The 12,785-nt window shown below is 46.2% G+C and overlaps 1 protein-coding gene across 4 annotated transcripts in view; it reads right to left on the bottom strand.

The window, feature by feature from the left end:
- Nucleotides 1–12,785, bottom strand: part of AP2A2 (adaptor related protein complex 2 subunit alpha 2) — a 74,592-nt gene that overhangs the window by 41,136 nt on the left and 20,671 nt on the right. For all 4 annotated transcript variants that reach the window (XM_073658698.1, XM_073658699.1, XM_073658700.1 and 1 more), the window contains exons 3-5: nt 4,994–5,136; nt 3,056–3,249; nt 2,317–2,446 (exon numbers count right to left, since the gene is read on the bottom strand). In XM_073658698.1, the coding sequence (XP_073514799.1) occupies nt 2,317–2,446; nt 3,056–3,249; nt 4,994–5,136 (467 nt within the window). The remainder of the gene's footprint in view (nt 1–2,316; nt 2,447–3,055; nt 3,250–4,993; nt 5,137–12,785) is intronic.

The raw sequence follows: 12,785 nt of genomic DNA, 5'->3' as shown, positions 1-12,785 counted from the left end.
TACATACAATATAAACAATACAATGTATCACATTGCAACAGTTACAGGAGGAGTGAGGGTCCGTCTGCTCGCAAGCTTACAATTTATATGGAAAAGGGGGGACACAATAGGTAGAACATGGTCGTCAGCCAGTATCTGTCTAAGGGCAGTTACCGTGTGCTATTGGGTGCATGGAGGATGTGGAGATTAAGATTAAGATTTAGGAGGGAACAGGGGAGAGTTAGGTTAGGGAAGTGAGGTGATAGGCTTGTCTAAACAGATGTGTTTTTAAACCACTTTTGAAGACATAGGAGCTAGATATCAGTCGGATCGTTTGGGGCAGTGTATTCCAGAAAACTGGAACGGCACGAGAGAAGTCTTGGAGCCGGAGGTGTGAGGTTCGGATTAAGGAGGATGTCAGTCTTAGATCAGTTGCAGAACGGAGGGCACGGGAGGGGTGATAGACAGAAATGAGGGATAAGATATAGGGCGGTGCAGAACTGTGGAGAATTTTGTAGGTGAGAGAGAGGAGTTTGTATTGTATTCTGCGGTGAATGGGTAACCAGTGCAATGACTGGCACAAGGTAGAGGCGTCGGTGAAGCGTTCTGATAGAAATACGACCCTGGCTGCTGCATTCAGAATGGATTGGAGAGGAGAAAGTTTGTTTAAAGGGAGACCGATTAGAAGAGAGTCGCAGTAGTCCAGTCGAGAGTGAATGAGAGCGACAGTAGGAGTTTTTGCCGTATCAAAGGTGAGAAAAGGTCGGATTCTGGAGATGTTTTTAAGGTGCAGGTGACATGAGAGAGTGAGTGATTGTATATGGGGAATAAAGGAAAATTGTGTCTCAAATATGACTCCAAGAAAACGAGCTTGCTGCTTGCTCGGAGAGATTCAGTTTCAGATAGAGGGAGGACATGATGTTAGAGACAGCGGACAGACATTCACTAGTATTTTGTATTAATGTAGTGGTAATGTCAGGTGAAGAGGTGTATAGTTGGGTGTCATCAGCATAGAGATGATACTGGAAACCAAATAGGGGCAGTATACAAGGAGAAGAGGAGGGGACCTAGGACTGATCCTTGTGGAACCCCGATAGTAAAGGGAAGATTAGAGGAAGAAGAGCCAGCAAAAGATACCATGAAGCAGCGGTCAGAGAGATAGGAGGAGAACCAGGAGACAGCGATGTCCTTGAGGCCGATAGAGCGGAGCATAGTGAGGGTTAACATAGTAGAAAAAAATATCCAGACCCAAACAGGGAGGAGATAAATCGTGTCCCTTAAAGTATAGAGGCTTCTTGGACCTTTAATGTAGATACATGTATTGCAAAAGGAATGAATATCAGATCAGACCTCATGTACATCTATTGACGCAGCATACTCCATTACCTATCCATTATGTAATTTTTCTTTCAATATATAAACGTCACTTCCCCCTTCCTTCGGTATAAAATGGATTCTACAATTATTGGGATTGTACTATGATTAAGAACGGAAGGGTTCGAAAAGCATAAGGTTCATCCCTGCTTTCTTCTGCATTATTTTTTCCATGGATTTTTGAAGTTTTAATTTTAATATGGATCAATAATGTTTTTTCTATTTTAATTACTTTCCTTGGACGTGATGCTGGACACACCCTCCATTTGCATTTCCTTTTATTAAAGGGGTATTCTCAAGTTTCGAAGTTATCCCTTAAAACACAGGATAGGAGATAACTTCCCGATTGCTGGGAGTTTAACTGGTGGGACTCCCAATCCCGAGAACCGGCGGGGGTGTGATCAGAGCGGTGGTAGATCATGTGCACTGCAGTCTCCATTAATTTGTGTGGGACTGCCGAAGAAAGCCAAGCACTGCGCTTGGTAATCTCCAGCAGCCCTATTAAGAATAAATGGAGTGGAAGTGCACATGATCGACCACCGGTCCATTCATACCGGGGTCTTCAGAGATAGGGGATAACTTCCAAACTTTAGACTACCCATATATAAAAAAGCGCTATAGGATTTTATAGTCTCAACTTTGGATGTGTCCCAGATCTTTGAAAAGCCCATTCTTAATGGGAGCGCAGCAGCACGAGACGGCTGAGCTGGAGCACTCAACTGCTCTTCGGCAATCTCACACAAATTAATAGAGGGAACATTGCACATGATCTACCACCAATCCGTTCACATGGGGCCTTCAAAGTTCTGGTTCTCAGGATTGGTGAAAGTCCCATCAGTTAAACCTTCTGTGATCAGGAAGCCTATCCTATGTATAAGGGATAACTATGAAACGTGAGAATACCCCTTTAATAAACTGATTTGATGGCATTTTCTCATGTATCCACAAGAAAAGCCCACTTACCAGATGCTGATCGTTGAGAAGATGAACCACCCGTGAGGTCCACTCATTGGTGAGTACTAGATCTGGAGAGGTGCGATAGAGGCGCAGTAGACAGAGCGCAGCGCTCTGTTTAACACTGTCCATTGTGTCCCTAAAGGAAGTACAAATGTACATAAGAAACTTGTATAAAGTGGGCACATCCCTCAGCAAACAGCTTTGGATTTATTCAAGGCTATGACCATTGCATAGAAAAGTTCAGAAGTGAGAAGCAGCATTGTCCTGAAAGTTCTAAATTTCTGTGGACCCAAATCTCTAAGTCTAATCCTTTATACATTGGCTGATCAGCAGCAATAATAGATGTATCTGTGGGTGCAAGGATGTATTTGGCATTAAGAATCCATGATAAGACTGCACCCCACAAAACACGTGGCCGCCAGGACTTTTGGACTCTGTTGTTATTTGGGCCCCTAAAGTTTCACATTTTTGGCATATACAAACAAAAACTGGATTAGACAATAAAGCCATATTTCTATACCTACATATTTTCTGAAATTAGACCCCTAGCACATTAAGAAAATGCCACCAGAACCCCTGTAAATTTGTAGAAAATGCACAGAAATATATTTTTTTTTGGGGGGGGGGGGTTAAAACCCAAGCAGAACCAGAGACAACACAAATAAAAGATCAAGATGATCCTAATGTGAAAGGACCAAAAATCTCCAAAATCCAGATACAGTATCTTCACTAAGAAAGGCCTTACCCAGCAACCAGAATCCGGGGAATCTCTCCAGCAAAGGCTTCAGCCATCTCTCGGCTCCCGACGTTGGCGATGCAGTGCAAGGCCAGTCCCATAAAAGTGGGGTTGCGGCTAGACAGATCATTTTTGATGGCGTTGTTAATGAGGCGGATGAGTTCACTGTTCGAGTTCACCAGCACTGAGATGAAGAGGTAACCCTGAAAGAAGCAGCAAGTAAAGAGTTACTGCACCTTTATAAAATAAATGTGCTTCAGCTGCAGTACCAGACAAGGTCACTACAACATGCATGGCACTGTGCCTGAAAATAAAGGGGACGTAGCTTCTTCAATTAGCTGATCAGTGGGGGTGCGGAGGCGGCAGACCCCCTCTGATCTGATAATGCTAAGGAAAGGCCTTCACTATCAATATCAAATATCAAAAGACCCCTAATATTAATTTACACTGTTGAATCAAGGGACTCCTACTTTTTTAAAAAAAAATTGGATTCCCACTCAAACACTCACTTTAGAAGGAGTTTCCCAGTTTTGGAAAACCCTTCCCATGGCTGCAGTTTAAACTGTACATCACTCACCCTCCCCAGGTCCAGCACAGAGTCTCTGCCGCTGCCCCCAGAGTGCGTTATTGTCTGCAGCAATTATGTCACATCAACGCTGCAGGCAATCAGTGAGCTCAGTGTCTCGTGACGTGAACTCTGATAAAGCCACTGAGCTCACCGATTGCAGCACTGATGTGATAATTTCGCAGCCAATCAATATCAGACACCAGAAGCAGAGCTGGACCCGGGGAGGGAGAGTAAGGGAGAGGGTTTGTTTTTATAAACTGCAAACCAGGGGACGGGGATTTTCCACTTCAATGTGTCCAGTGTCACACACGCTCAGTCCTACCACCAGGACTGGGACACAGATGGCAGAGCGATTCCTCCTTTTTTCCAGGCTGGTCAGTAAGAACCGTTGCATCAGAAGACACTTTCTTACAAATCTTGGACACATTCGGTGCATGTCCTTAGAAGGGAAAAAAAGCAAACACCAAGGACGCTACAGTGACCAGGGGGCGCCACATCTTTTGTTAAAGGGGTATCCCCATCTCCAAGGTCCTATCCCAATATCTAGTAGGTGTAATAATAACAACAACAAGTAATTCCAATTAGAAATGTTGTATTGTTCTTCTGATTAGCTATGTCGCTTACCCCATGTGCAGGGCATTACAGTAGCTTAGGTACCCATGGTTACAACCACTAGTAACCAGCTGTCACGATAAGAGTGGTTGTAACCATGGATACCTAAGCTACTGCAATGCCCTGCACATGAGGAAAGAGACACAGCTAATCAGAATAACTATACTGCATTTCTAATTGGAAGTAATTGCTATTATCATCATCATTATGATACCTACTAGATATTGGGATAGGACATTGGAGATGGGGATACCTCTTTAATGATTCCGTATGAAAGCATTTGTCGGGATGGAACAGAAAAGCGGTTCATACACATGATATTCAGGCTCTAATGCAACCATGAACTTGGGCAGTTAAATACAGATGGCTTTAATTGCAGGTGGAGCAATATCTTTCTAACAAATTAAATGAGCTATGTGCCAACACGAGGCTGAGCCGCAATCTGTTCTTTCCTCTAGGTTTCTCACCATATAGATGTTAAATAATAAAGCGCCAGGAGAAGGGAAAGGGCGAAGTAGAAACTCATGTGGATCTGGGTTACGCTCGTACATAAAGGCTGATAGGTGGCGCTATACCACGGTGTGAAGTGTCATTCATGAGGACATCTGGGATGTATTAGTAGTGCTCAGCAGCTGTGCCAGCCTCTGCCTCCGGCCCCCGCAGGTGCCCACCATGCCAAGTGACAGTGAAGTAAGGCAGAAAACCCAAGTGTCATTTTACAGCAGCTTCACCAACATCTAAGAGGCAGAAGGAAAAATCCCACTTACGATCTGCTTCTCTGTGTACTTGTTGGAGCTGAGCAGATTCACCGCCTCCATGTGGCCGAAATCGATGTCATGGCCAAGTAAGAAGATGAACAGCAGCTTGCAGACGTATTTCTTCTTGCTGTAGCCGTCCAGAGCTTTGTCTCCTGTGGATGAGGAGGACACTTGTATAAATGTTATAAAGGGGACGTCCGCCTGGAAAAATACAACACCCCGGTGACGTCCCGTGAGTACAGATCACACGCAGCGCTGGGTTACAGCATCCGCGACAGAAGAGGAATTTTAAACACAAGTTTATTGAAGAGCGGCCAGGACAACCCCTTTAAGGACTATTAATTATTAAGCATTGCCAAGCATTTCCACATTACAAGCGGCCCCCCGACAGAGCCGGCACATACCGAGCAGCAGGGAGAGGTCGGCTTGGCTGATGAGCAGAAATAAAGCGCTGACTTTACTCCTTGAATAGTGAGAAACTCCAGCGTCCATTATACAGAGGCAGCTATGGGAAGGGAGTCTCTGCTACACTTTCTGGCGCTGCGCAAAAACCCAGACCTCAGGCATCTCTTAGTTCTCCAAAAGTTCTCACAGTTTAATTTCCTTTTATTAGCAATTCCTCTGCTTTCAGTCATTTAAAGATATGGACACCTTTGGGTGCTTTACTTACTTTCAACACATGTATTGGTGGTTGAAAGTGTAATTTTTATTGATACACAATTGCAAAATTTTATCTTCTATAGCTTTTGTGTTGCAGTTTGAGTTAACTGAGAATCTGTCGGTGAGCTCATACTGACCGAAGAGCTTCCAACTCTTATTTTTCTTCTTCTGAGCTCCTGTCAGGCAATTTAGGATGGCAAAGTTTAACTTGAGTTTCTCGTGTTCATAAATCAGTGTACGGAAGCATCGAAGATAGATTAAAATCTCCTTTCAGAAGGAACTCACTGACAGATGTTCAGTTAACTCATTCTGGAGCCTACAAAAGGCAAGTGCAACACAGAGGCTACAGAAGGCAAAATGGTACAAAACTGTTACTTTATGCAGCAACCTGAGGCCGTTAATAAGGGGCATGTCCAGTAATGGATAACCCCTTTAAAAGAGGATAAAAAAAAAAAAAAAAAATCAGAAAATGCAAAACATGCTAGTAAACAAACTCATCCTAGTGCAGGTTGCTCCAGTAATCTCTGCCGGGACAGAAAGCAGCCATGCCCCATTCTTTGGTCACTTGGCCACTGAGGTCTGAGGCTTGTTGAAGCAGCCGGGGGCCCGGTCAGGAGATCACTGGACCGGCCTGCACTGCAGTGATAGCAATTACGGCTGATAAGGATAGTTGCTGTACTACCATTATTTTATAACACGTCCTGCATCCTGAGAATATTTTTGGGAAGTTTCCTTTACTTGATTCTTCCAGTAGATAGTGATCCTCCCTGGTCCTATAACTGAGCTCTGTCATCAGGCCTGACCTGCCCAGATGTACCTGTGCTTCACAACCCTTGTATCTTCCATAGGACGGGACTCCTTTAAACCCTTCCCTCCAACAGCCGCAGGCAGAGTGGACCTCTGCCCATGGCTGTTAACATTAAATGCCGCTGTCAGAAAGCGGCAATTACCATGCGCTGGCAGGAGGAGACAGGTAATTTCACGCGCCCATCAGAAGCGCGAGACGTGAACGCGGAGTGCCAATGGCTTGCCAGGGATCTGCTGAAGACCCCCGTGCTTGTCATGACGAATCTCCAATGAAAGTCAGTGTTTAGTCAGCATTCATAGGAGATCATGATTTTCACTATACACAGCAGGGTTGATGCATGGCACTTGTAGCACAAGCGATCAGACAAGATCGCAGCTTAAAGTCCCCTTTTCACCTCATTAAAAAATATATATATTTTGTATTTCTGCATTCCTAAAAGTCAGATCTGTCAAAATGTAAAATAAGCCCTCATACACGAATGCAGAAATACAAAATATATATTTTTTTTAATGAGGTGAAAAGGGATGATTTCAAGAAAAAAAAAAAAAAAAATTTTTTATATACATATATATATGGCAATTATCAAGACACCCTCAATAAAGGAGTGGTTCTGCAGGTGGTGACCACAGACCACATCTCAGAACCAATGCTTTCTGGCTGATGTTTTGGTCACTTTTGAATGTTGGTTGTGCTTTCACACTCGTGGTAGCATGAGACAGACTCTACAACCCACAGAAGTTGCTCAGGTAGTGCAGCTCATCCAGGATGGCACATCAATGCAAGCTGTGGCAAGAAGGTTTGCTGTGTCTGTCAGCGTAGTGTCCAGAGGCTGGAGGCGCTACCAGGAGACGTGGAGGGGGCCGTAGGAGGGCAACAACCCGGCAGCAGGACCACTACCTCCGCCTTTGTGCAAGGAGGAACAGGAGCAGCACTGCTAGAGCCCTGCAAAATGACCTCCAGCAGGCCACAAATGTGCATGTGTCTGCACAAACTGTTAGAAACCGACTACATGAGGGTGGTATGAGGGCCCGACGTCCACAGATGGGGGTTGTGCTCACAGCCCAACAGCGTGCAGGACGCTTGGCATTTGCCACAGAACACCAGGATTGGCAAAGTCGCCACTGGCGCCCTGTGCTCTTCACAGATGAAAGCAGGTTCACACTGAGCACATGTGACAGACGTGACAGAGTCCTGCCTGCAACATCCTTCAGCATGACCGGTTTTGGCACTGGGTCAGTAATGGTGTGGGGTGGCATTTCTTTGGAGGGCCGCACAGCCCTCCATGTGCTCGTCAGAGGTAGCCTGACTGCCATTAGGTACCGAGATGAGATCCTCAGACCCCTTGTGAGACCATATGCTGGTGCGGTTGGCCCTGGATTCCTCCTAATGCAGGACAATGCCAGACCTCATGTGGCTGGAGTGTGTCAGCAGTTCCTGCAAGATGAAGGCATTGAAGCTATGGACTGGCCCGCCCGTTCCCCAGACCTGAATCCGATTGAGCACGTCTGGGAGATCATGTCTCGCTCCATCCACCAACGTCACGCTGCACCACAGACTGTCCAGGAGTTGGCGGATGCTTTAGTCCAGGTCTGGGAGGAGATCCCACGGGAGACCATCGGCAACCATCATCAGGAGCATGCCCAGGTGTTGTAGGGAGGTCATACTGGCACGTGGAGGCCACACACAATACTGAGCCTCATTTTGACTTGTTTTAAGGACATTACATCAAAGTTGGATCAGCCTGTAGTGTGTTTTTTCCACTTTAATTTTGGGGGTGACTCCAAATCCAGGCCTCCATCGGTTAATAAATTTGATTTCCATTGATGATTTTTGTGTGATTTTGTTGTCAGCACATTCAACTTTGTACAGAACAACGTTGCATTCGAATACACGCATGTTTTTATCTACCTACTATGTTTTTATATACTAGCTGTTGGATGTAAACGCAACAGCGAGATGGGGGTGTTACGAGCTCAGTCCCAGGCTGACTCTCCCCAGCCGCCCAGCATTCTCCCCCTCTTAGTGACATCTCATTCATAAACCCTTCTCCCTCTCCTTCATTCGCTCGGCTCCTTTCGTTTCCCCTGTGGTGGTTGGGGGGGAGGGGAGAAGGGGAATGATGAGACCAACTGTTCGAGGCCGAAAGACACTGCTGCTCAACACCACCACCGCCTTAGAGGCGGCCGCCTCTGCTCTCCGGCACCACTGCTGCTGTGGCTGCTTCTTCTCCAGCAGGTGAGTCTTATTTCCGATTGTGCAACAAGCAGGGGAGGGAGGAAAGGAGAGAGGGAGGCTGCACAGAGGCACAGGCCACGGCCTCTGCTCTGGGCGCCAAGCTGGGTCCGAGCCTCGCAGCAGTGGGTGGATAGCGAGCAAGTGCAAATCCCTCTGCGCCACTGGCGGGAGCGGCACTGTGATCTGGGACATGTCAAGCGGATCACCCCCTCCTCCTCTGCCGCCGCCCTTCATCTCTGCACCCCCTCCTGTCACATTACCTCTGTACTAAGGAATTGTATAACTAGCAATCCCTGACACGACCGCCTCCATTGTGACACCTGACAGCAAGTACCGACCTCTTTAATGACCTGTGCAGAGTACAGGCCTGCAGGGGTCACAGGGTACAGGCTGCCACCATGCCTGCCTGATGGGCACAACTATCAACAGCGCCAGCATTGCCCCATCTGATGTACATCTATATTACATTCACATGCAATCCAGCTTGGGAAGATATACAACAGCTCTTACTTCCTGGGCAATCGCCAGTGGATAGGCATAACATGACATCACGTGTTTCCAGACAGAAGCTGAAATCGCTGATGGATTTCATGGTAAAACATCAAGTGTTTGGGTCTGTGTGCTGCTGGATATACTCAGTGGAATGGCAAGAGAGTATTTCCACACGCACATAGTGTCAGGGGTGTATCAGAATGGCCAGACAGTCGCTCTGCAGTTGGTTGCAGGAGATCTCTACGTTTGGCATTACAGACATCTTCTTAGAAGCTGTATCTCTAGGACCCAGCTGATACCTCCCTCTGGCTAATAAACACCCTGGCCTGGGTGTATAAATATCTGGTGTGCCTGAGAGGGAGGTGTCGGCGATATTCATTACTACTTGTGAGGCTTTAGCAAGAGCAGTACCTCGTCCTCTATGGAGCTTGAGGCCATGTGCGCATTTGTTTGGAGTCGTCTATAGCTAAGCAATTCCTCCCCGTTTGTCTACCCTTGTTGTCTATAGAGTTTAGTGGAGATCGACTAGTGCTCATCTCCTCCCTTCCCTAGCCTTAGTCATACGCCAGGGAGAGTCAGGGGGAGGCACGCGTGCGGTGATTGGTGAAGAGGCAATATAGGGTAGTTGAGACAGGGTGACACTAGACCAGACTAGGAGGTCTCCACTCCCCCCTTTCCATGTTCCCTCTGTGTAGCACCAAGTCTTTCTCACACTTTGCGTGACATATACACTTATCTGCCTTTATAACAAAATCACTTCAAACGAAATCGACAATGTAATAAAGGGGTTAAGGCAATGTATACATGCCACACGATTAACATAAAGGAAGCCTTCACTGATTACTACCTACATGAACTTATGGTTCCAAAGGTTAGGAGGCAGCCCCGTGCTTATCAGAGGCGTCATATCTGACATACCTCGGCTGTAGCGGAATATTTAAAGTAAGAGTAAAGTACAAGTAAAAGATTAAAAATAACACGGAGCTAATTACTCTACAGACTCCCGGGACTCCACTCACTCACTGACGTGTGGTCACTTGGGGCTGGGATGATGAGATAAATGATGGATGACACCAGATGTCACTTCCTCAGCTCTAGGAGCCTCTGCAATATCTATCTACCTACATATATGTGTAATAAATCTCTCTCTATTCGATGGCCAGCTTCTAGGCTACACAGCAAGTGGAGGTGCCACACAGGCTTTCCTTCTGCAGTTTTCGTCCTATGTACTGCATCTATAGGCCTTGTCCTAAATGTAGCAGAGGGGAGTATGTTCGACCTCCCCCGCTATTATTGTCTATGGGACGTCTGGAAATTGCAGTGATGTACTCCGCTTTCTCCGGTAGTCTCATTGACAATGAATGAAGCAAACACCACACATTCAAGACAGAGATGGAGTTCCCGAAATCACTGCAGTCCCCAGCAGTCAGACCACCAGCGGTCAGCAACGTATCCCCTATACTAATGATACAACTTTTTTAACCCTCTAATCCAGTGAAGGAGAATGTAAGACAAAATCTCCCTTTTTAATTTTTGAAAAAGTTGAATAAAGTTCTTAAAACTCAAAATCCGTAACGTCATAATGTGAACACGTCAGTCTCTCCGCTTCCAGGGGATTGTGCCGAGCCTGACAACATTTTTACATCACACTGCACTTTTTTCAGAAAGGAAATCTTGGTTATCTAGCAGCGTTTCCTGTTTTTGATTTTCCGAGGGACTTCTCTGCGTGTCGCTCTGATTTGTACAACCTCAGCTTTCTGTGTGGACGTCCTCTGACCTCTGTCTATGAAATTCCCGCACTCACTTCTTTCCACAGATGACAACAGAAAAATCAACAAATCATTTTTTTTTTCTACTAATGATATTCATCTGCCTAGACAGGTTTTTAGAAATGGTGGCGTGATTTTTAACACAATACAGCGGTTGCCACTGAAACGTAAAAGGAGTTGTCAGGCCTTAGTCAGTCTATATGACTGTAGACTTGTGAATCCTCACATCGTGCCCAGTGCCGGCGGTCATGTGACCGCAAATATGCAATTTGCATACTTCTGGCCACATTCAGACTAGACTTGTCTGGCCTCGCTCAATACATGTACATTGGGAGAGCTCGTGCACATCTAGTCTGCAAGTGACCGCATGTATGCAAATCACATACTTGCAGCCATGAGCCTCCAGCCGGCACCAGAGAATCCTCAAACGGCTTTAAAAAGGGGCTCTCGTCATATGGATAGCTCATCAATATCAGATCGGTGGTGGTCTGACACCCAGCAGCCCCACTGATCAGATGTTAGCTCTTATGGTCAGAAGTAAATACTGGATGGCGTTGCAATGTGTAGCAGCTGCTGCAGAGTACTGTAGATCAATTCCTATTCAAAAGAATGGTGCTGATTTGTAGTATTGGGCAGCAAACACTAGACATTGAATGGATGCATCCAGCGGCATTCAATTTTTACATCCAGTTGCTGCTGGAGCGAATAACAGCTGATGGGTGGGGTGCTGATGGGTGGGATGCTGATGGCAACCCATTAGTCAATAGATGCCCAAAGTGACGTCTCATCATGCTGCCACCGCTTAAATGCAGCTGCCAGAGAATGATCATGGCATTGAAGTGGTTAAATAGCAGAGACTGGAGTTTGCTCTGATCGCTGCAGTTAGAGGTAGCTGCTGTCCGTATACCACAGCTGGCACCAGCTTTGTGTAGAGTGGTCTCAGCTCTAGAGCCCATGACGCAATACTACGTTCTGGGGTAGGAAAGGGGTAATGACACTTTTGGGGAACGTCCATGACATAGTTACTGCAGATTATCACATCAGCGAAATCTTTAGCAATTTGTGTGGAGTTTAGGGCAGAAATTATGTGGATTTACAACAGATTTTACCTGCTGCATAACAAAGGGTGAAACCTGCAGCAGAAATTGACGAGATGTGGATGACAGATCTGCACCACCGTCCATGTCTGTTGCAGATTTTCAGATAAGCAATGCTGGTGTTGTAATACAACATTAATTTTTCTCCTGGAAAATCCGCTGATTCTCCAACTTACACCATAACAAAGGTGGTGTGTACAACCGCCCCATCAGGTAGTGACAAATTAGACTCTGGTACATCAGCCGAGTGATCTCTGCACAACACACTGTGTGGTAATCAATGCCTATAACAAGCCAAGGGACCAATAGATGTACCAGCAGAATCAGAGGGGCACACCCACCCCCCATGCAGAATCAGAGGAGCACCCCAATCCTGCAGAATCAGAAGGGCACCCCCGTATCAATCTATTCCGCACAGCCACCACACATGATCAGGTGACGGCTGCTGTGTTGTGGAGGAATGAGCCTGTTCTGACAGCGGAGGATGAGTAACTGCAGCGCTGCTGACGGCTCATCCGCCCGTTGCTATGGCACTGGGATCTCTCGTCACGACATTAGGATGCTGCTATTCTGGAATCAGATTAACTCCTCCATTCCCCATCGAGCTGCCGAGAACTCTCACAAGTCATGGAGGCAACAGATGACACAGACATTATATAGTGCACTCACACCCCAGATATATACATATATTCACTGCGCCAGGTAATACAAGCAGAGGGTCAATAGTGAGACATGTGCCG

The sequence above is a fragment of the Phyllobates terribilis genome, unplaced genomic scaffold, assembly GCF_046119375.1.
Source record: "Phyllobates terribilis strain yellow unplaced genomic scaffold, ASM4611937v1 Scaffold_13__5_contigs__length_258822181, whole genome shotgun sequence".
Taxonomy (NCBI): Eukaryota; Metazoa; Chordata; class Amphibia; order Anura; family Dendrobatidae; genus Phyllobates; species Phyllobates terribilis.
This window is presented reverse-complemented; position numbering and strand designations above follow the sequence as displayed.